The sequence below is a fragment of the Thalassophryne amazonica genome, chromosome 9 (assembly GCF_902500255.1).
Source record: "Thalassophryne amazonica chromosome 9, fThaAma1.1, whole genome shotgun sequence".
Lineage (NCBI taxonomy): Eukaryota > Metazoa > Chordata > Actinopteri > Batrachoidiformes > Batrachoididae > Thalassophryne > Thalassophryne amazonica.
Window position 1 is genome coordinate 7,313,500 of NC_047111.1, and position 22,501 is coordinate 7,336,000.

At 41.7% G+C, this 22,501-nt stretch overlaps 1 protein-coding gene across 1 annotated transcript in view; it reads right to left on the bottom strand.

Moving 5' to 3' along the window:
- The window catches only part of srrm3 (serine/arginine repetitive matrix 3), a 304,377-nt gene that overhangs the window by 96,036 nt on the left and 185,840 nt on the right, over positions 1-22,501 (bottom strand). Inside the window, exon 4 of the mRNA XM_034177539.1 lies at positions 1,515-1,613. Within this exon, the coding sequence (XP_034033430.1) occupies positions 1,515-1,613 (99 nt within the window). The remainder of the gene's footprint in view (positions 1-1,514; positions 1,614-22,501) is intronic.

A 22,501-nucleotide genomic window follows, 5' to 3' on the forward strand; every position in this document is an offset into this window, starting at 1 on the left:
GTCGACACCCCGATAAACCTGGTCGGGCGCCAGGAGGCGCGCGTTGGGGGGGGTCCTGTTGTGTGGGCCGCCAGAAGAGGAGGTACTGCTGGCCCACCACCAGAGGGCGCCCTGCCTGAAGTGCGGGCTTCAGGCACGAGAGGGCGCTGCCGCCACGGACACAGCCGGGGGTGACAGGTGACTGTCTGCAAAATTTCACATTCCTCTGTGTTGTGGTTGTGCTCATTCACAACAGTAAAGTGTTCATATTCGACTCTTTCATTGTTCGTTCATTTCCGCCCCCTGTTGTGGGTCCGTGTCACTACACTTTCACAACACAACCAACATCTTTTGCAACATTGCGTGATGATTTACCCTCTTTTAAGAGTTTGATAATCCTCTCCTTTGTTTCAATTGACATCTCTCGTGTTGGAGCCATGATTCATGTCAGTCCACTTGGTGCAACAGCTCTCCAAGGTGTGATCACTCCTTTTTGGATGCAGACTAACGAGCAGATCTGATTTGATGCAGGTGTTAGTTTTGGGGATGAAAATTTACAGGGTGATTCCATAATTTATTCCTCAGAATTAAGTGAGTCCATATTTTTTCCCTCTGCTTGGTCTAAAAAAGTAACCGTTACTGACTGCCACAATTATTTTTCCTGGTTTCTTAAAGTGTTTCTTAAAGCCAGAAAGTTGCCATTTGAAATGACTTTAGTTTTGTGTCATGTCTGTGATCTGATTTTCTTCTACAAAATTAAACAACTGAATGAACATCCTCCGAGGCCGGTGATTCCATAATTATTGCCAGGGGTTGTACTACATTAATGTTTGATGATAAAGATTCCAAAAAGGCGTAGTGTGGACTAAAGTGCATTCTGTGATGCAAATGCTTGGATAAGCTAACAGGAGGATTAATAAATAGAATTGTTTTGAAGGCTTGGTCTGGATTCTATAGAAGAAGAAGGTGTGCATTTCTGTAGCCCGGCACCTGTTTCTTAGAGATGGGTGAACTGAGACAATGCAGATTAAGTGTCTTGTCCAAGAACACACAGACAGGTAGCATGAGTGGGATTCAAACACAGGTCTACAATATAGGCGGACCAGCTCTAATTGGATTCTATGACGTCCATTACCCCGTAACGTGATAATTATGCATAACTAATGATGAATATGAATCTTTTTTTTAAACCACATGAGCTCAACCAATAACCATGTTACATTAAGGCTGGATTGTAAGTCTTATTTAGTCCCCTTAAGTGGTACCAAAAACCTGCTTGGTCCATGTTGTAGTTACCTTTCAGAGTTCATCATATCAGTGTTGATTCAGTTCAGGTTACTACACTGATGGTGTAATTTTCAATGCTGTTCACCGGTTTCAGTGCTGAGCATGAGATTCTAATTTAACAACAAATCTACTACACACTTTCCCCTAACCGACTGGACCATAAACTCAAAATGACTTTGCAGTTTTTTTTTATTTTTTTATTGAACCTGCACATCTTTTACATTTTTGACAGCATGTTTGTTTCTTGCCTGTTGTCGTCATGGTAATCATCATAGTCGCCATCGTCACAGCCGGCCAATTCTGGGTCATCTTCGTACTCATGAGGCTCAAAGTGCAGGTGGTTGACCCTGATAACACAAGAGCAGAGTGTTTGTCAAGAAATTACACAGTATAAACCTGGACGCAGGATCGCGCACTGACCTAATGCTCAATATCAAACCAGTGCCGATCGTATTCAGCCAAACAGCTGTGACAGATCCACATTAAATACAGTAGTGTTCAGAATAATAGTAGTGCTATGTGACTAAAAATATTAAGCCATGTTTTGAGTATATTTCTTATTGTTACATGGGAAACAAGGTACCAGTAGATTCAGTAGATTCTCACAAATCCATCAAGACCAAGCATTCATGATATGCACACTCTTAAGGCTATGAAATTGGGCTATTAGTAAAAAAAAAAGTAGAAAAGGGGGTGTTCACAATAATAGTAGCATCTGCTGTTGACACTTGTTTTTTTTTGTCCATTTCAAAGCACTGGAGATCATTGTAGATGAACAGCCTATAATTTTTTGCACCTGCATATAATCAATCAATCAATCAATTTTTTTATATAGCGCCAAATCACAACAAACAGTTGCCCCAAGGCGCTTTATATTGTAAGGCAAGGCCATACAATAATTATGTAAAACCCCAACGGTCAAAACGACCCCCTGTGAGCAAGCACTTGGCTACAGTGGGAAGGAAAAACTCCCTTTTAACAGGAAGAAACCTCCAGCAGAACCAGGCTCAGGGAGGGGCAGTCTTCTGCTGGGACTGGTTGGGGCTGAGGGAGAGAACCAGGAAAAAGACATGCTGTGGAGGGGAGCAGAGATCAATCACTAATGATTAAATGCAGAGTGGTGCATACAGAGCAAAAAGAGAAAGAAACAGTGCATCATGGGAACCCCCCAGCAGTCTACGTCTATAGCAGCATAACTAAGGGATGGTTCAGGGTCACCTGATCCAGCCCTAACTATAAGCTTTAGCAAAAAGGAAAGTTTTAAGCCTAATCTTAAAAGTAGAGAGGGTGTCTGTCTCCCTGATCTGAATATAAGTTTTCCCCTCTCCAATCAACTTTTTAATCAAACTACGCTGTTCTTCTGAACAATGTCTTGAACATCCTGTTTTCCTCAGGGTTTCAAAGAGAAAAGCATGTTCAACAGGTGCTGGCTTCATCCTTAAATAGGGGACACCTGATTCACACTTGTTTGTTCCACAAAATTGACGAACTCACTGACTGAATGCCACACTACTATTATTGTGAACACCCCCTTTTCTACTTTTTTTTTTTTTTTTTTTTTTACTAATAGTCCAATTTCATAGCCTTAAGAGTGTGCATATCATGAATGCTTGGTCTTGTTGGATTTGTGAGAATCTACTGAATCTACTGGTACCTTGTTTCTCATGTAACAATAAGAAATATACTCAAAACCTGGATTAATCTTTTTAGTCACATAGCACTACTATTATTCTATACAAAACTCAAGAGTTATGCATGTAACTATGGTTCTATGAATTCCTCTTGAGGTCTGCGCGTGGAATAATCCAGGTACTAACCATCGCGCTCTGGTGGTCAGGAGGAATGAAATAGAACAGGGTTTTAACTCATCACTTCATTTTCAATACCATTGTTGTTGTTGTTTTAGCAGCAACAGTGGTTTTATTTACTGTAATTAAGTCACACTCTTGCACAAAAACAGCCAGTTAAGTCCCGGTTTCCCAAACTGGGGTCTGAGCCCCTTGCAGGAGGGTAACAAAGATAAGAGGAGGTGCACAAAGTTTTCTCAGTGCTGAAGTTATCAAAATTATTATCCAAAAAAGTGCAAGTTAAACTAATAATAACACACTTACTGAACAATCCAAACTCATATATTTAATCAGTATATGTTGGTATTGTGAGAAAAGATCGACTTTCAAATACTGTACACTGTCTGTCATTACAAATTTCATGACCGTCTCCACACTCCACACTGTGCAATTCATGTCTTCCCACTTGTTTCTCACATCTACTGTATGCACAGACAGATGGCAGCACCCTCCTCACTAATCCTTCCTGCCCCCCAGTCCCCTTCTCTCACATGTGCCCTCCTCTAATCCACCAGATCTGACCCTGCCGGCACCACGCGGGATAAAGGAACACCAAAAAAAAAAAGAAAAAACCCTGCTACACTGCTTATTTTTTCTCATGCAGTACCGTCTCTCTGCCATTATCATGCACAGGGGCCAGCTGAACTGTGCACAAAAGCAGACATGCACCACTTCCCACACAGAAACCGAGAGGAGACCTCTGGCAAGGGGTCCTCACCTGCACAGTTTAGTTAAATTGCTGTACATTTTTGCAATGTTGTGTCATTGATAAATCAGCAGAGGTGTTCATATGTAAACAGATGACTTAAAGCATGCAGACAAATACAAAATCAGGCTCATGCACGTGGGCACAGATTCAGAAGAGAGATGACGCGAACTGCACAGCCGGCGTGATCCGCTCACAGCTTCCTACAGGAGCAAGAAGTTGACTGTGTCTGCCTGCATCCCTGCATCAGCATTAAATATCCTGCCCCAGAGCTCAGCACTGACTCCGTTCCATGAATTACTATCCTTGTTATTCCTGTCGATGCTGCCGGCTGACACGCCAGAAAGGAAATGGCACTGACCTGGTGGTTGGAGGTGGCTGGTGTGCGCGCTATGTACCAGCTAGTTAGCTCCCTACCTGCCTACCGTGGCCTACTCACTACAACACTGTCCATGGTAGCAACTACAGTGGTAGCTAGATATGTTTTTATCTCATATTTTAAGTCTGCTTGACTGAAGCAGAAACTATTTTAAAGCAGATTAATATACTTTGCTGGACAATATACTGGGTAATATAATCAAACTCCCTTCATGTACTGTTACTCAGACCGGTCACTATAAGTTCTCCATTCAAGGAAACTACTGGTTAGTATTCATACAACCCCTGGCAAAAATTATGGAATCACCGGCCTCGGAGGATGTTCATTCAGTTGTTTAATTTTGTAGAAAAAAAGCAGATCACAGACATGACACAAAACTAAAGTCATTTCAAATGGCAACTTTCTGGCTTTAAGAAACACTTTAAGAAATCAAAAAAAAAAAAAAAATTTGTGTCAGTAACGGTTACTTTTTTAGACCAAGCAGAGGGAAAAAAATATGGACTCACTCAATTCTGAGGAATAAATTATGGAATCACCCTGTAAATTTTCATCCCCAAAACTAACACCTGCATCAAATCAGATCTGCTCGTTAGTCTGCATCTAAAAAGGAGTGATCACACCTTGGAGAGCTGTTGCACCAAGTGGACTGACATGAATCCTGGCTCCAACACGAGAGATGTCAATTGAAACAAAGGAGAGGATTATCAAACTCTTAAAAGAGGGTAAATCATCACGCAATGTTGCAAAAGATGTTGGTTGTTCACAGTCAACTGTGTCTAAACTCTGGACCAACATGGGAAGGTTGTTAAAGGCAAACATAGTGGTAGACCAAGGAATACATCAAAGTGTCAAGACAGAAAACTTAAAGCAATATGTCTCAAAAATTGAAAATGCACAACAAAACAAATGAGGAACGAATGGGAGGAAACTGGAGTCAACGTCTGTGACCGAACTGTAAGAAACTGCCTAAAGGAAATGGGATTTACATACAGAAAAGTTAAACGAAAGCCATCATTAACACTTAAACAGAAAAAAAAGGTTACAATGGGCTAAGGAAAAGCAATCGTGGACTGTGGATGACTGGATGAAAGTCATATTCAGTGATGAATCTCAAATCTGCATTGGGCAAGGTGATGATGCTGGAACTTTTGTTTGGTGCCGTTTCAATGAGATTTATAAAGATGACTGCCTGAAGAGAACATGTAAATTTCCACTGTCATTGATGATATGGGGCTGCATGTCAGGTAAAGGCACTGGGGAGATGGCTGTCATTACATCATCAATAAATGCACAAGTTTACGTTGATATTTTGGGCACTTTTCTTATCCCACCAATTGAAAGGATGTTTGGGGATGATGAAATCATTTTTCAAGATGATAATGCATCTTGCCATAGAGCAAAACTGTGAAAACATTCCTTGCAAAAAGACACATAGGGTCAATGTCATGGCATGCAAATAGTCCGGATCTTAATCCAATTGAAAATATTTGGTGGAAGTTGAAGAAAATGGTCCATGACAAGGCTCCAACCTGCAAAGCTGATCTGGCAACAGCAATCAGAGAAAGTTGGAGCCAGATTGATGAAGAGTACTGTTTGTCACTCATTAAGTCCATGCCTCAGAGACTGCAAGCTGTTATAAAAGCCAGAGGTGGTGCAACAAAATACTAGTGATGTGTTGGAGCGTTCTTTTGTTTTTCATGATTACATAATTTATTCCTCAGAATTGAGTGATTCCATATTTTTTTTCCCTCTGCTTGGTCTAAAAAAGTAACCGTTACTGACTGCCACAATTATTTTTCCTGATTTCTTATAGTGTTTCTTAAAGCCAGAAAGTTGCCATTTGAAATGACTTTAGTTTTGTGTCATGTCTGTGATCTGCTTTTTTTCTACAAAATGAAACAACTGAATGAACATCCTCCGAGGCCGGTGATTCCATAATTTTTGCCAGGGGTTGTAGTGTAGCTAACTACTCTGTGAATACTAACCAGTTTTTTCCTTGAAAAAAGTTGCCTCACTTTTCCTTTTACTCAGATAACTTGGGTTTTATTTTTAAGTTTACATGGAGAAAGTGCAGTAATCAGTTTCCCAACTTTATCACTTTGGGATAACTTGTTAAGTGTTATGATTATGCTAACATTTACAGTACAGCTAGCATATAACTCCCTCAGAAACCAGCAGCAGATAGCGTTTCATCAGGTAACACTGGGTGGCTACCAGGTAATAGTTGCACTGTTAAACTGTGAAATAGTTTGCACCTTGTATCATGCTTAGTTTTCATGTTATGGGGTAACATATGTCGCATGTCATAGAATCCAATGGACGTCGACATTGTTTGACCTTTACTTTGGAAACCAAGCATTCAACACAGTCAAAATGATTCCATTTATTAATCCTATTAGCTCAACCAATAATTTGCACCACTTTTTTTTTTTTTTTTTTTACCAAAAATGGAGTAACTTTAACTTTTGACCCCTGTACAAACTGAAATTAACCTTTGTCACCATTCATGCTGTTTTTACCCCATAACTCCAGAACATTCAGTCATACTTAGACAAACTATACCTTTTTGGACTCTTTATGATCAGGCAAATAATGTGGTATAGCTTTAAATATGATTGGTGCATTTTTAATTTTTTGACCCCTGTGTAATTCCTCAATTGACCCTGACCTGGCTCCCTACTGAAAATTCAAGTAGCCAGTCGGTTTTTTCAAGAGTAATGTTTAAGGAGTATTTGTGCTGAATTTGGTGCTTGCTTCACCATTTGAACAATTGTATCTGCTGCACTATGTTGAGCTTCACGCTGGATGCCCTTTTTGACACAACTCCACATTACACAGAGAAAAGTGTCAGGGGTGGGGGTTTGTGCACTAACAACTTGGCCACCACCCCTACTGAAGTGTTCACTAAGTCACCTCAAATATTTTCATATATAATTACTTAATTCTTTTAAGTTGTGCTTTAGTTATACTTTGAAGTTGGAAGTCTTACTTAATATACAATTATTTCAAGTCAATCAAAAATTCTGAGTTTAATTTACTCAAAAAGCAAGACCATGTTATACAAACTTGAAATATTTAAGGAAGTCAAACGTTTTCCTAAAACTTTGAATTTACACTACTTAATCTTTTTAATTAATCTGAACATTTGGGTTTCGAGTGCAAGCTTTCAGTATTAATGTCAACAGGTTGTGTGAATAAAAGTTGTGGAATGACAAAAACAAAATCCCCCACAGATGGATTTGGGTTTGTGCACCTCTCTACAAGTATTTCTCGACATATGACAGAACAGTGGGAATGTACATTTTTAAATCCGTTTGTTTTATTCTCAAACGTGCAAGGCCTTAAACTCAGCAAGTTATACTCTGGACTTGCTCACTGACATGCTGCACATACAGGTATAAGTACATGAAGTCATTAAGTTAAAGAGTGATGCACGCAGAGAAATAACCCTGACCGCTCTCCGTGCAGCCTCATATAGTTACAGAGGCGCGAAAAAAAAAATGTGATTTTAAGTAATGTGCATCTCTAAACACAAAAGGGCTCATTTAATGTCAGACTGAGGAACACAAGAGGAGGGAAGATGACAAGGAGGTGGTTGAGCTAAGTGGGCTAAAGTGTGTGTAAGAGCGGTTTGTAGTGGATGTGAACAGGCTGAAGGGCTGCCAGTTTGTTTGGAAGAACAGAGCCGTTAATTGGCTGAGCACCACTGGGCACCGCGGGGAAGCCGAGCAGCAGTAAAATAAACCCTCGTCACACTGACAGCCTTTTCCACTGTGCAACTGGAATAATCTTTCAAATGGTGGTCCTCTGACTCCTCACTCTCAAGTGCTGAGTTCAGGATTGGTTCTGCAAAGATCAGAGCATCATCTACCAAGTCAAGATCAAATCAAATCAAATCAAATCAATTTCATTTATATAGCGCCAAATCACAGCAAACAGTTGCAAAGCCATACAATAATTACGGAAAAACCCCAATGGTCAAAACGACCCCCTGTGAGCAAGCACTTGGCGACAGTGTGAAGGAAAAACTCCCTTTTAACAGGAAGAAACCTCCAGCAGAACCAGGCTCAGGGAGGGGCAGTCTTCTGCTGGGACTGGTTGGGGCTGAGGGAGAGAACCAGGAAAAAGACATGCTGTGGAGGGGAGCAGAGATCAATCACTAATGATTAAATGCAGAGTGGTGCATACAGAGCAAAAAGAGAAAGAAACACTCAGTGCATCATGGGAACCCCCCAGCAGTCTACGTCTATAGCAGCATAACTAAGGGATGGTTCAGGGTCACCTGATCCAGCCCTAACTATAAGCTTTAGCAAAAAAGAAAGTTTTAAGCCTAATCTTAAAAGTAGAGAGGGTGTCTGTCTCCCTGATCTGAATTGGGAGCTGATTCCACAGGAGAGGAGCCTGAAAGCTGAAGGCTCTGCCTCCCATTCTACTCTTACAAACCCTAGGAACTACAAGTAAGCCTGCAGTCTGAGAGTGAAGCGCTCTATTGGGGTGATATGGTACTATGAGGTCCCTAAGATAAGATGGGACCTGATTATTCAAAACCTTATAAGTAAGAAGAAGAATTTTAAATTCTATTCTAGAATTAACAGGAAGCCAATGAAGAGAGGCCAATATGGGTGAGATATGCTCTCTCCTTCTAGTCCCCGTCAGTACTCTAGTTGCAGCATTTTGAATTAACTGAAGGCTTTTCAGGGAACTTTTAGGACAACCTGATAATAATGAATTACAATAGTCCAGCCTAGAGGAAATAAATGCATGAATTAGTTTTTCAGCATCACTCTGAGACAAGACCTTTCTAATTTTAGAGATATTGCGCAAATGCAAAAAAGCAGTCCTACATATTTGTTTAATATGCGCATTGAATTACATATCCTGATCAAAAATAACTCCAAGATTTCTCACAGTATTACTAGAAGTCAAGGTAATGCCATCCAGAGTAAGGATCTGGTTAGACACCATGTTTCTAAGATTTGTGGGGCCAGGTACAATAACTTCAGTTTTATCTGAGTTTAAAAGCAGGAAATTAGAGGTCATCCATGTCCTTATGTCTGTAAGACAATCCTGCAGTTTAGCTAATTGGTGGGTGTCCTCTGGCTTCATGGATAGATAAAGCTGGGTATCATCTGCGTAACAATGAAAATTTAAGCAATGCTGTCTAATAATACTGCCTAAGGGAAACATGTATAAAGTGAATAAAATTGGTCCTAGCACAGAACCTTGTGGAACTCCATAATTAACCTTAGTCTGTGAAGAAGATTCCCCATTTACATGAACAAATTGTAATCTATTAGATAAATATGATTCAAACCACCGCAGCGCAGTGCCTTTAATACCTATGGCATGCTCTAATCTCTGTAATAAAATTTTATGGTCAACAGTATCAAAAGCAGCACTGAGGTCTAACAGAACAAGCACAGAGATGAGACCACTGTCTGAGTCCATAAGAAGATCATTTGTAACCTTCACTAATGCTGTTTCTGTACTATGATGAATTCTAAAACCTGACTGAAACTATTCAAATAGACCATTCCTCTGCAGATGATCAGTTAGCTGTTTTACAACTACCCTTTCAAGAATTTTTGAGAGAAAAGGAAGGTTGGAGATTGGCCTATAATTATCTAAGATAGCTGGGTCAAGTGATGGCTTTTTAAGTAATGGTTTAATTACTGCCACCTTAAAAGCCTGTGGTACATAGCCAACTAATAAAGACAGATTGATCATATTTAAGATCGAAGCATTAATTAATGGTAGGGCTTCCTTGAGCAGCCTGGTAGGAATGGGGTCTAATAGACATGTTGATGGTTTGGAGGAAGTAACTAATGAAAATAACTCAGACAGAACAATCGGAGAGAAAGAGTCTAACCAAATACCGACATCACTGAAAGCAGCCAAAGATAACGATACGTCTTTGGGGTGGTATGAGTAATTTTTTTTCTCTAATAGTTAAAATTTTATTAGCAAAGAAAGTCATGAAGTCATTACTAGTTAAAGTTAAAGGAATACTCGGCTCAATAGAGCTCTGACTCTTTGTCAGCCTGGCTACAGTGCTGAAAAGAAACCTGGGGTTGTTCTTATTTTCTTCAATTAGTGATCAATCAATCAATTTTTCAATCAATTTTTTTTATATAGCGCCAAATCACAACAAACAGTTGCCCCAAGGCGCTTTATATTGTAAGGCAAGGCCATACAATAATTATGTAAAACCCCAACGGTCAAAACGACCCCCTGTGAGCAAGCACTTGGCTACAGTGGGAAGGAAAAACTCCCTTTTAACAGGAAGAAACCTCCAGCAGAACCAGGCTCAGGGAGGGGCAGTCTTCTGCTGGGACTGGTTGGGGCTGAGGGAGAGAACCAGGAAAAAGACATGCTGTGGAGGGGAGCAGAGATCGATCACTAATGATTAAATGCAGAGTGGTGCATACAGAGCAAAAAGAAAAAGAAACAGTGCATCATGGGAACCCCCCAGCAGTCTACGTCTATAGCAGCATAACTAAGGGATGGTTCAGGGTCACCTGATCCAGCCCTAACTATAAGCTTTAGCAAAAAGGAAAGTTTTAAGCCTAATCTTAAAAGTAGAGAGGGTGTCTGTCTCCCTGATCTGAATTGGGAGCTGGTTCCACAGGAGAGGAGCCTGAAAGCTGAAGGCTCTGCCTCCCATTCTACTCTTACAAACCCTAGGAACTACAAGTAAGCCTGCAGTCTGAGAGCGAAGCGCTCTATTGGGGTAATATGGTACTACGAGGTCCCTAAGATAAGATGGGACCTGATTATTCAAAACCTTATAAGTAAGAAGAAGAATTTTAAATTCTATTCTAGAATTAACAGGAAGCCAATGAAGAGAGGCCAATATGGGTGAGATATGCTCTCTCCTTCTAGTCCCCGTCAGTACTCTAGCTGCAGCATTTTGAATTAACTGAAGGCTTTTTAGGGAACTTTTAGGACAACCTGATAATAATGAATTACAATAGTCCAGCCTAGAGGAAATAAATGCATGAATTAGTTTTTCAGCATCACTCTGAGACAAGACCTTTCTGATTTTAGAGATATTGCGTAAATGCAAAAAAGCAGTCCTACATATTTGTTTAATATGCACTTTGAATGACATATCCTGATCAAAAATGACTCCAAGATTTCTCACAGTATTACTAGAGGTCAGGGTAATGCCATCCAGAGTAAGGATCTGGTTAGACACCATGTTTCTAAGATTTGTGGGGCCAAGTACAATAACTTCAGTTTTATCTGAGTTTAAAAGCAGGAAATTAGAGGTCATCCATGTCTTTATGTCTGTAAGACAATCCTGCAGTTTAGCTAATTGGTGTGTGTCCTCTGGCTTCATGGATAGATAAAGCTGGGTATCATCTGCATAACAATGAAAATTTAAGCAATACCGTCTAATAATACTGCCTAAGGGAAGCATGTATAAAGTGAATAAAATTGGTCCTAGCACAGAACCTTGTGGAACTCCATAATTAACTTTAGTCTGTGAGAAGATTCCCCATTTACATGAACAAATTGTAATCTATTAGACAAATATGATTCAAACCACCGCAGCGCAGTGCCTTTAATACCTATGGCATGCTCTAATCTCTGTAATAAAATTTTATGGTCAACAGTATCAAAAGCAGCACTGAGATCTAACAGAACAAGCACAGAGATGAGTCCACTGTCCGAGGCCATAAGAAGATCATTTGTAACCTTCACTAATGCTGTTTCTGTACTATGATGAATTCTAAAACCTGACTGAAACTCTTCAAATAGACCATTCCTCTGCAGATGATCAGTTAGCTGTTTTACAACTACCCTTTCAAGAATTTTTGAGAGAAAAGGAAGGTTGGAGATTGGCCTATAATTAGCTAAGATAGCTGGGTCAAGTGATGGCTTTTTAAGTAATGGTTTAATTACTGCCACCTTAAAAGCCTGTGGTACATAGCCAACTAACAAAGATAGATTGATCATATTTAAGATCGAAGCATTAAATAATGGTAGGGCTTCCTTGAGCAGCCTGGTAGGAATGGGGTCTAATAAACATGTTGATGGTTTGGATGAAGTAACTAATGAGAATAACTCAGACAGAACAATCGGAGAGAAAGAGTCTAACCAAATACCGGCATCACTGAAAGCAGCCAAAGATAACGATACGTCTTTGGGATGGTTATGAGTAATTTTTTCTCTAATAGTTAAAATTTTGTTAGCAAAGAAAGTCATGAAGTCATTACTAGTTAAAGTTAATGGAATACTCAGCTCAATAGAGCTCTGACTCTTTGTCAGCCTGGCTACAGTGCTGAAAAGAAACCTGGGGTTGTTCTTATTTTCTTCAATTAGTGATGAGTAGAAAGATGTCCTAGCTTTACGAAGGGCTTTTTTATAGAGCAACAGACTCTTTTTCCAGGCTAAGTGAAGATCTTCTAAATTAGTGAGACGCCATTTCCTCTCCAACTTACGGGTTATCTGCTTTAAGCTACGAGTTTGTGAGTTATACCACGGAGTCAGACACTTCTGATTTAAAGCTCTCTTTTTCAGAGGAGCTACAGCATCCAAAGTTGTCTTCAATGAGGATGTAAAACTATTGACGAGATACTCTATCTCCCTTACAGAGTTTAGGTAGCTACTCTGCACTGTGTTGGTATATGGCATTAGAGAACATAAAGAAGGAATCATATCCTTAAACCTAGTTACAGCGCTTTCTGAAAGACTTCTAGTGTAATGAAACTTATTCCCCACTGCTGGGTAGTCCATCAGAGTAAATGTAAATGTTATTAAGAAATGATCAGACAGAAGGGAGTTATCAGGGAATACTGTTAAGTCTTCTATTTCCATACCATAAGTCAGAACAAGATCTAAGATATGATTAAAGTGGTGGGTGGACTCATTTACTTTTTGAGCAAAGCCAATAGAGTCTAATAATAGATTAAATGCAGTGTTGAGGCTGTCATTCTCAGCATCTGTGTGGATGTTAAAATCGCCCACTATAATTATCTTATCTGAGCTAAGCACTAAGTCAGACAAAAGGTCTGAAAATTCACAGAGAAACTCACAGTAACGACCAGGTGGACGATAGATAATAACAAATAAAACTGGTTTTTGGGACTTCCAATTTGGATGGACAAGACTAAGAGACAAGCTTTCAAATGAATTAAAGCTCTGTCTGGGTTTTGGATTAATTAATAAGCTGGAATGGAAGATTGCTGCTAATCCTCCACCCCGGCCCGTGCTACGAGCATTCTGACAGTTAGTGTGACTCGGGGGTGTTGACTCATTTAAACTAACATATTCATCCTGCTGTAACCAGGTTTCTGTAAGGCAGAATAAATCAATAACAGATCAATGACATCTTCCTCTCTGACAAAAGCACCCAATCGGTGGGCTCCACGATGTTACCCAACACCCTGTCCAGTGGTTGCACAGACTGGGTGTTGGGTAACATCATGGAGAAAACTGACCCATCCATACATCCATCCCACTTATTACAGTTAAGAGCCTATTATTATTAGAATTAAGAGCCTATCCCAGTAGTTACTGGCTGAGAGGTGTGGTACTAGCTGCTTGGCGATGAAAGGGCGACACACACAGACAAACCTAATCACACTGGAGTCACCAATTCACATAACTTGGAAACTCCACACAGAAAGGAGCAGGTCGCAAGTGAACCTGGGACCTTCTGGCTGTGAGGCAACAGTGCTAATCACTAATCCAACGTGCCACCCCCAAAATACTGATGAACGCCAGAATTCAGTGACAGGAAACAGACAGGACATACGAGGGCTGTCAATAAAGTAACGGTCCTTTTTATTTTTTTCAAAAACTATAAGGATTTCATTCACATGTTTTTACGTCAGACATGCTTGAACCCTCGTGCGCATGCGTGAGTTTTTCCACGCCTGTCGGTGACGTCATTCGCCTGTGAGCACTCCTTATGGGAGGAGTCGTCCAGCCCCTCGTCGGAATTCCTTTGTCTGAGAAGTTGCTGAGAGACTGGCGCGTTGTTTGATCAAAATTTTTTCTAAACCTGTGAGACACATCGAAGTGGACACGGTTCGAAAAATTAAGCTGGTTTTCAGTGAAAATTTTAACGGCTGATGAGAGATTTTGAGGTGATACTGTCGCTTTAAGGACTTTTCACGGTGCGAGACGTCGTGCAGCGCTCTCAGGCGGCATCATCAGCCTGCTCAAGCTGAAAACCTCCACATTTCAGGCTCTATTGATCCAGGACGTCGTGAGAGAACAGAGAAGTTTCAGAAGAAGTCGGTTTCAGCATTTTATCCGGATATTCCACTGTTAAAGGAGTTTTTTTTAATGAAAGACGTGCGGACGGGTCCGCGTGTCGGGACGCAGCCGCCGCGACGCTCCGCCACAGGAAAAACACCTCTGTTGAAAGCCTTAAGGACAAGTTGGAACATGTCCTGCCTGTTAAACAATTTCTCATATACTCACTCCACTGAAAGCCATCAAAAGCCGCCTGGATTTTACAAATGGTTATCAACACGGAGGTGTTTTTCCTGTGCCGCTGCACCGCACCGGCTGTGTCCCGACGCGCGGATCCGTCCGCACGTCTTTCATTAAAAAAATCTCCTTTAACAGTGGAATATCCGGATAAAATGCTGAAACCGACTTCTTCTGAAACTTCTCTGTTCTCTCACGACGTCCTGGATCAATAGAGCCTGAAATGTGGAGGTTTTCAGCTTGAACAGGCTGATGACGCCGCCTGAGAGCGCTGAGCGACGTCTCGCACCGTGAAAAGTCCTTAAAGCGACAGTATCACCTCAAAATCTCTCATCAGCCGTTAAAATTTTCACTGAAAACCAGCTTAATTTTTCGAACCGTGTCCACTTCGATGTGTCTCACAGGTTTAGAAAAAATTTTGATCAAACAACGCGCCAGTCTCTCAGCAACTTCTCAGACAAAGGAATTCCGACGAGGGACTGGACGACTCCTCCCACAAGGAGTGCTCACAGGCGAATGACGTCACCGACAGGCGTGGAAAAACTCACGCATGCGCACGAGGGTTCAAGCATGTCTGACGTAAAAACATATGAATGAAATCCATATAGTTTTTGAAAAAAATAAAAAGGACCGTTACTTTATTGACAGCCCACGTATGTCCTTAACTGCTGATTTTAATTCCAAATCTCAATGCCAAGTTGTCTAAGTTACTTGGACTTTGAATGAACGTTTTAAGCTCTCAGGCTCCCCGTCTTTTACTTAAGACACCAGTCTCTGAAGGGTTGGGAATGAAAAACAATGCCAAAAAGAGCAATTAACAACAAATGAAACTATCTAGTCCCCATGCTGAATCATTAGCAGTAAATCAACCAATTCCCCATGCTATCTCTAATTCTTAATTGATGGCACGCTCCAATATGCTGCAGGCAGCTGTCCAGTCTGCTTGTAATAAAGACGGCTCGCTGGTCGGCAGATGCCTCTGTTAGGCAGTGCACGTGCAGTTAATGGTGCTCTTGGGCTTGGCCCCCAGTCCTGTCTGAGATGGACTTCAGACGTGGCACAAAGACGATACAGACAGCAACTCTGAAAATGAAGGCTGAGCAATAAGAGCTACAGGCTGTTATTTTGTGGTGTTAAAGGTGGAGGTCATGACGGTTAGTCCTCAACGTGAGCGTGGGGATAAACCGAGCCTCGACTTGATAAAGGTCATATTAGCATAAAGAACTGGCCAGGCTGCACCCCTAATTTTATTGATTAATGCTTTCTAATGAAGAAATGCTGTTTGTTTTTTTGGGTTTTTTTTTTTTTGTGAATAGCTGGGATCGGCTTTGCCACTGATTCTGCTGTGCACGGAATGCTAAGCTGTGTGCACCTGTCTGTAGCTCTGAGAGGCGCTACACTCTGAATTCCTTCTGTCACTCAGTGTTCACATTCATTCTGCAGGAAATCAATCAATCAATCAATCAATTTTATTTATATAGCGCCAAATCACAACAAACAGTTGCCCCAAGGCGCTTTATATTGTAAGGCAAGGCCATACAATAATTACGTAAAAACCCCAATGGTCAAAACGACCCCCTGTGAGCAAGCACTTGGCGACAGTGGGAAGGAAAAACTCCCTTTTAACAGGAAGAAACCTCCAGCAGAACCAGGCTCAGGGAGGGGCAGTCTTCTGCTGGGACTGGTTGGGGCTGAGGGAGAGAACCAGGAAAAAGACATGCTGTGGAAGAGAGCAGAGATCAATCACTAATGATTAAATGCAGAGTGGTGCATACAGAGCAAAAAGAGAAAGAAACATTCAGTGCATCATGGGAACCCCCCAGCAGTCTAAGTCTATAGCAGCATAACTAAGGGATGGTTCATGGTCACCCGATCCAGCCCTAACTATAAGCTTTAGCAAAAAGGAAAGTTTTAAGCCTAATCTTAAAAATAGAGAGGGTGTCTGTCTCCCTGATCTGAATTGGGAGCTGGTTCCACAGGAGAGGAGCCTGAAAGCTGAAGGCTCTGCCTCCCATTCTACTCTTACAAACCCTAGGAACTACAAGTAAGCCTGCAGTCTGAGAGCGAAGCACTCTATTGGGGTGATATGGTACTACGAGGTCCCTAAGATAAGATGGGACCTGATTATTCAAAACCTTATAAGTAAGAAGAAGAATTTTAAATTCTATTCTAGAATTAACAGGAAGCCAATGAAGAGAGGCCAATATGGGTGAGATATGCTCTCTCCTTTAGTCCCCGTCAGTACTCTAGCTGCAGCATTTTGAATTAACTGAAGGCTTTTCAGGGAACTTTTAGGACAACCTGATAATAATGAATTACAATAGTCCAGCCTAGAGGAAATAAATGCATGAATTAGTTTTTCAGCATCACTCTGAGACAAGACCTTTCTAATTTTAGAGATATTGCGTAAATGCAAAAAAGCAGTCTTACATATTTGTTTAATATGCGCTTTGAATGACATATCCTGATCAAAAATGACTCCAAGATTTCTCACAGTATTACTAGAGGTCAGGGTAATGCCATCCAGAGTAAGGATCTGGTTAGACACCATGTTTCTAAGATTTGTGGGGCCAAGTACAATAACTTCAGTTTTATCTGAGTTTAAAAGCAGGAAATTAGAGGTCATCCATGTCCTTATGTCTGTAAGACAATCCTGCAGTTTAGCTAATTGGTGGGTGTCCTCTGGCTTCATGGATAGATAAAGCTGGGTATCATCTGCGTAACAATGAAAATTTAAGCAATGCCGTCTAATAATACTGCCTAAGGGAAGCATGTATAAAGTGAATAAAATTGGTCCTAGCACAGAACCTTGTGGAACTCCATAATTAACTTTAGTCTGTGAAGAAGATTCCCCATTTACATGAACAAATTGTAATCTATTAGACAAATATGATTCAAGCCACCGCAGCGCAGTGCCTTTAATACCTATGGCATGCTCTAATCTCTGTAATAAAATTTTATGGTCAACAGTATCAAAAGCAGCACTGAGGTCTAACAGAACAAGCACAGAGATGAGTCCACTGTCTGAGGCCATAAGAAGATCATTTGTAACCTTCACTAATGCTGTTTCTGTACTATGATGAATTCTAAAACCTGACTGGAACTCTTCAAATAGACCATTCCTCTGCAGATGATCAGTTAGCTGTTTTACAACTACCCTTTCAAGAATTTTGAGAGAAAAGGAAGGTTGGAGATTGGCCTATAATTAGCTAAGATAGCTGGGTCAAGTGATGGCTTTTTAAGTAATGGTTTAATTACTGCCACCTTAAAAGCCTGTGGTACATAGCCAACTAATAAAGATAGATTGATCATATTTAAGATCGAAGCATTAAATAATGGTAGGGCTTCCTTGAGCAGCCTGGTAGCAATGGGGTCTAATAGACATGTTGATGGTTTGGATGAAGTAACTAATGAAAATAACTCAGACAGAACAATCTGAGAGAAAGAGTCTAACCAAATACCGGCATCACTGAAAGCAGCCAAAGATAACGATACGTCTTTGGGATGGTTATGAGTAATTTTTTCTGTAATAGTTAAAATTTTATTAGCAAAGAAAGTCATGAAGTCATTACTAGTTAAAGTTAAAGGAATACTCGGCTCAATAGAGCTCTGACTCTTTGTCAGCCTGGCTACAGTGCTGAAAAGAAACCTGGGGTTGTTCTTATTTTCTTCAATTAGTGATGAGTAGTAAGATGTCCTAGCTTTACGGAGGGCTTTTTTATAGAGCAACAGACTCTTTTTCCAGGCTAAGTGAAGATCTTCTAAATTAGTGAGACGCCATTTCCTCTCCAACTTACGGGTTATCTGCTTTAAGCTGCGAGTTTGTGAGTTATACCACGGAGTCAGGCACTTCTGATTTAAAGCTCTCTTTTTCAGAGGAGCTACAGCATCCAAAGTTGTCTTCAATGAGGATGTAAAACTATTGATGAGATACTCTATCTCACTTACAGAGTTTAGGTAGCTACTCTGCACTGTGTTGGTATATGGCATTAGAGAACATAAAGAAGGAATCATATCCTTAAACCTAGTTACAGCGCTTTCTGAAAGACTTCTAGTGTAATGAAACTTATTCCCCACTGCTGGGTAGTCCATCAGAGTAAATGTAAATGTTATTAAGAAATGATCAGACAGAAGGGAGTTTTCAGGGAATACTGTTAAGTCTTCAATTTCCATACCATAAGTCAGAACAAGATCTAAGATATGATTAAAGTGGTGGGTGGACTCATTTACATTTTGAGCAAAGCCAATTGAGTCTAATATAGATTAAATGCAGTGTTGAGGCTGTCATTCTCAGCATCTGTGTGGATGTTAAAATCGCCCACTATAATTATCTTATCTGAGCTAAGCACTAAGTCAGACAAAAGGTCTGAAAATTCACAGAGAAACTCACAGTAACGACCAGGAGGACGATAGATAACAACAAATAAAACTGTTTTTTGGGACTTCCAATTTGGATGGACAAGACTAAGAGTCAAGCTTTCAAATGAATTAAAGCTCTGTCTGGGTTTTTGATTAATTAATACGCTGGAATGGAATATTGCTGCTAATCCTTCGCCTCGGCCCGTGCTACGAGCGTTCTGGCAGTTAGTGTGACTCGGGGGTGTTGACTCATTTAAACTAACATATTCATCCTGCTGTAACCAGGTTTCTGTAAGACAGAATAAATGAATATGTTGATCAATTATTATATCATTTACTAACAGGGACTTAGAAGAGAGAGACCTAATGTTAATAGACCACATTTAACTGTTTTAGTCTGTGGTGCAGTTGAAGGTGCTATATTATTTTTTCTTTTTGAATTTTTATGCTTAAATAGATTTTTGCTGGTTATTGGTGGTCAATAAAAATCAATACAGGACATCAATAAACAGAATTCTGGGAGAGCGTATCCATGCTTGTTGCTAGACATCTATTGCTAGCGCATGCTAAGCTACAGCTGCGCAGGAAAGACTGTCAATAGCACCCGTCCCTGTGGTAAAAGATGACACCGCAATATAATCTCTCAGCTGATCAACCAAAAAAATCAGGCAGAACAGCATTACAGGTCCTGATGGAGTCGTCTTGCTTGTCTCCATGTCAGCAGATTATGTATCAAACCGATTCACCTTTGTGAATCAGGAAGGACGTCTCTGTAGAACCAAATGGGAAAAGATCATGACAGAGAAAAAGATTGTTGATCACATACCAATCAAACTCAATGAAGGGGTTGACAATGTAACCACGAGTAAATTAAGAAAGGAAATTGTCATTTAAATTCACTACTTATCCTACGGATCCACAGCCACTTTTCCACTTATTTTTTTGCAAAGTAATGTCAAAAATACACACTCCAGTGAGCGGATTTGGTCCCATTACTAATCGTGTCATATCAGTTCTATCACAGTGTCAAATCAACACTCCCCGGCTCCTGGTCCATCATGTCTTAGTGTTTTTGCTTCTGTCGTGTCTCTGTGTTCCCCTGTCCTCTTTTTCCCACAACTTTTTGAATTTTGTTCTTCAGTGTCGTTTTGTTATTCTCCGCGATTGGTCACCTTTCTCAGTTCTTTATTTTGCCTCTTGCATTTGTCGTCCAATCTGTGTTTAAGGGTTTATTTATTTATCATGTTGTTTTTCTGTTCCATTGTGTTTTTGCATTCTATGTTCCTTTAGCTTTCACGTGTCATTTCCAGTCCGTTGTGATTTTGCACCTGTCACTCATTAATTCCCCTGCTTAAAGCCTCACCCATTTGTCTTTCTGTTGCTGGTCAGTAACATTACGTTTGCTCATGTGTTGTGGTGTTACATCTTGTGATCTCTCTTGCGTTCGTTATGTGTTTTAATATTGCTTTTGGTTAATTGTGCACCGTGTTGTCAGCTGTCTTTAGTTTTGTTGTTCCCCATCACACCTTCCTATTATGTGCCCCGCGTTTTACTGTTGGACCTTTTTGTTGTGTGGGCCGCTGAAGAGGAGGTACTGCTGGCCCACCACCACCAGATGGCGCCCTGCTTGAAGTGCGGGCTTCAAGCATGAGAGGGCGTCATAGCAACCGGGAGTGACAGCTGTTACTCATCCACATCACCACCACCATAAAGGCCGGACTGCAACTCCACCTCCCCGCCGAGAAATCAACTACCTTGGAGGTAATTTCTCTGCTGTATTTACAACAAATAATAGTCTGATCTCATTTGCAGCCGTTTTCCTGTGACGTGTTCCTTATCTGCTGTATTGGCGTTTGGTGTGGACTGCGACGGCTTCGCCTCACACCCCAACCAGATAAGTGGTTTTCACAGGAGCTGTCCGAGTGTGTTATCGAAGGATGGAGGCTCTCACCGCCCAGGTGGAAGCGCATGCTCAGGGTGCTGCTGCAGCACCTCCTCCTGCTGACCAAAGGCCAGAGACTACTGTTATGTGTCGGACGCGGTCGGAGCACCGACCCAGCGTTTGACAGGACCCAGCATAAAATAAGCAGAGCACGGTTCAAAGGATAACAGAATTTAATAATCATAATAAGTACAGTGATAAACAACCAAAAATGTCTGCGGTCTGGTGAGGTGAAAACACGGCGCGCTCTCAGCAGCGCAAACGGTCCGGAGCCACAGCAGTTCGGACCCAGGGACCCCGCCGACACCCCCCCAGGTGGCCGTGACAAACCGAGTCTGTGAAGAAAGAAAACATGAGGTGAGTCCAACACTCTCCACCCAGAGAGACACAGCTCAAAAGGGTACACACAATCAGCAAACACTTCCTGGCTTAAATATATATCAGCTTCTCACCCTGCAGGCACGGAACAACTCAGTTCAAATCTCCACTGCAGCAGAAGCTGATTAGACAATTAGCATAATGTGACAGCTCAATAACACAAGGTGTGAGGGACACCAAATCCACTGTCATTACTTCATAAAAGTCACCAAACCAAATTACCTCAGGAGGTGTGCTGAAGAGCGTGAGACCTCACCCAATCCTCCTTCACAGACTGTGGTGTCAAACCTGGAGCGGTCTCTGCGTCCGTAATGGTGAGATTGTTCTCCCGACACCGATCTCACACGTCTGCTCACAAGGTCGGACGAGGGCCAAGAACCATGCAGACCGCCGGCGTTCCCCGGCCCCTACGTATCAGCCTGGGCAGGAGGTTTGGCTTTCCACGAAAGACATTCCCCTGCAAGTGGAATCCCCGAAGTTAAAGGACAGGTACACTGGACCTTTCACCATACTCAAAATCCTCAGTCCAGCCGCAGTGAAGCTGAAGCTGCCAGCTTCACTGCGGATACATCCGGTTTTCCATGTGTCACGTATCAAGCCTCACCACATTTCACCCCTCTGTACCCCCGGACCGGCGCCGCCTCCTGCCCAGATCATCGACGGGGAGCCGGCTTGGACTGTGCGCCGGCTCCTGGACGTCCGTCGGAAGGGCCAGGGGTTCCAGTATTTGGTGGACTGGGAGGGTATGGACCCGAAGAACGCTCCTGGGTGAAGAGGAGATTCATCCTGGACCCGGCCCTCCTGGCCGACTTCTACCGGCGGCACCCGGCCAAGCCTGGTCAGGCACCAGGGGGCGTCCATTGAGGGGGGAGTCCTGTTGTGTGGGCCGCTGAAGAGGAGGTACTGCTGGCCCACCACCACCAGATGGCGCCCTGCTTGAAGTGCGGGCTTCAAGCACGAGAGGGCGTCATAGCAACTGGGAGTGACAGCTGTCACTCGTCATCAGCACCAGCTGTCACTCATCCACATCACCACCACCATAAAGGCCGGACTGCAACTCCACCTCCCCGCCGAGAAATCAGCTAACTTGGAAGTAATTTCTCTGCTGTATTTACAACGAATAATAGTCTGATCTCATTTGCAGCCGTTTTCCTGTGACGTGTTCCTTATCTGCTGTA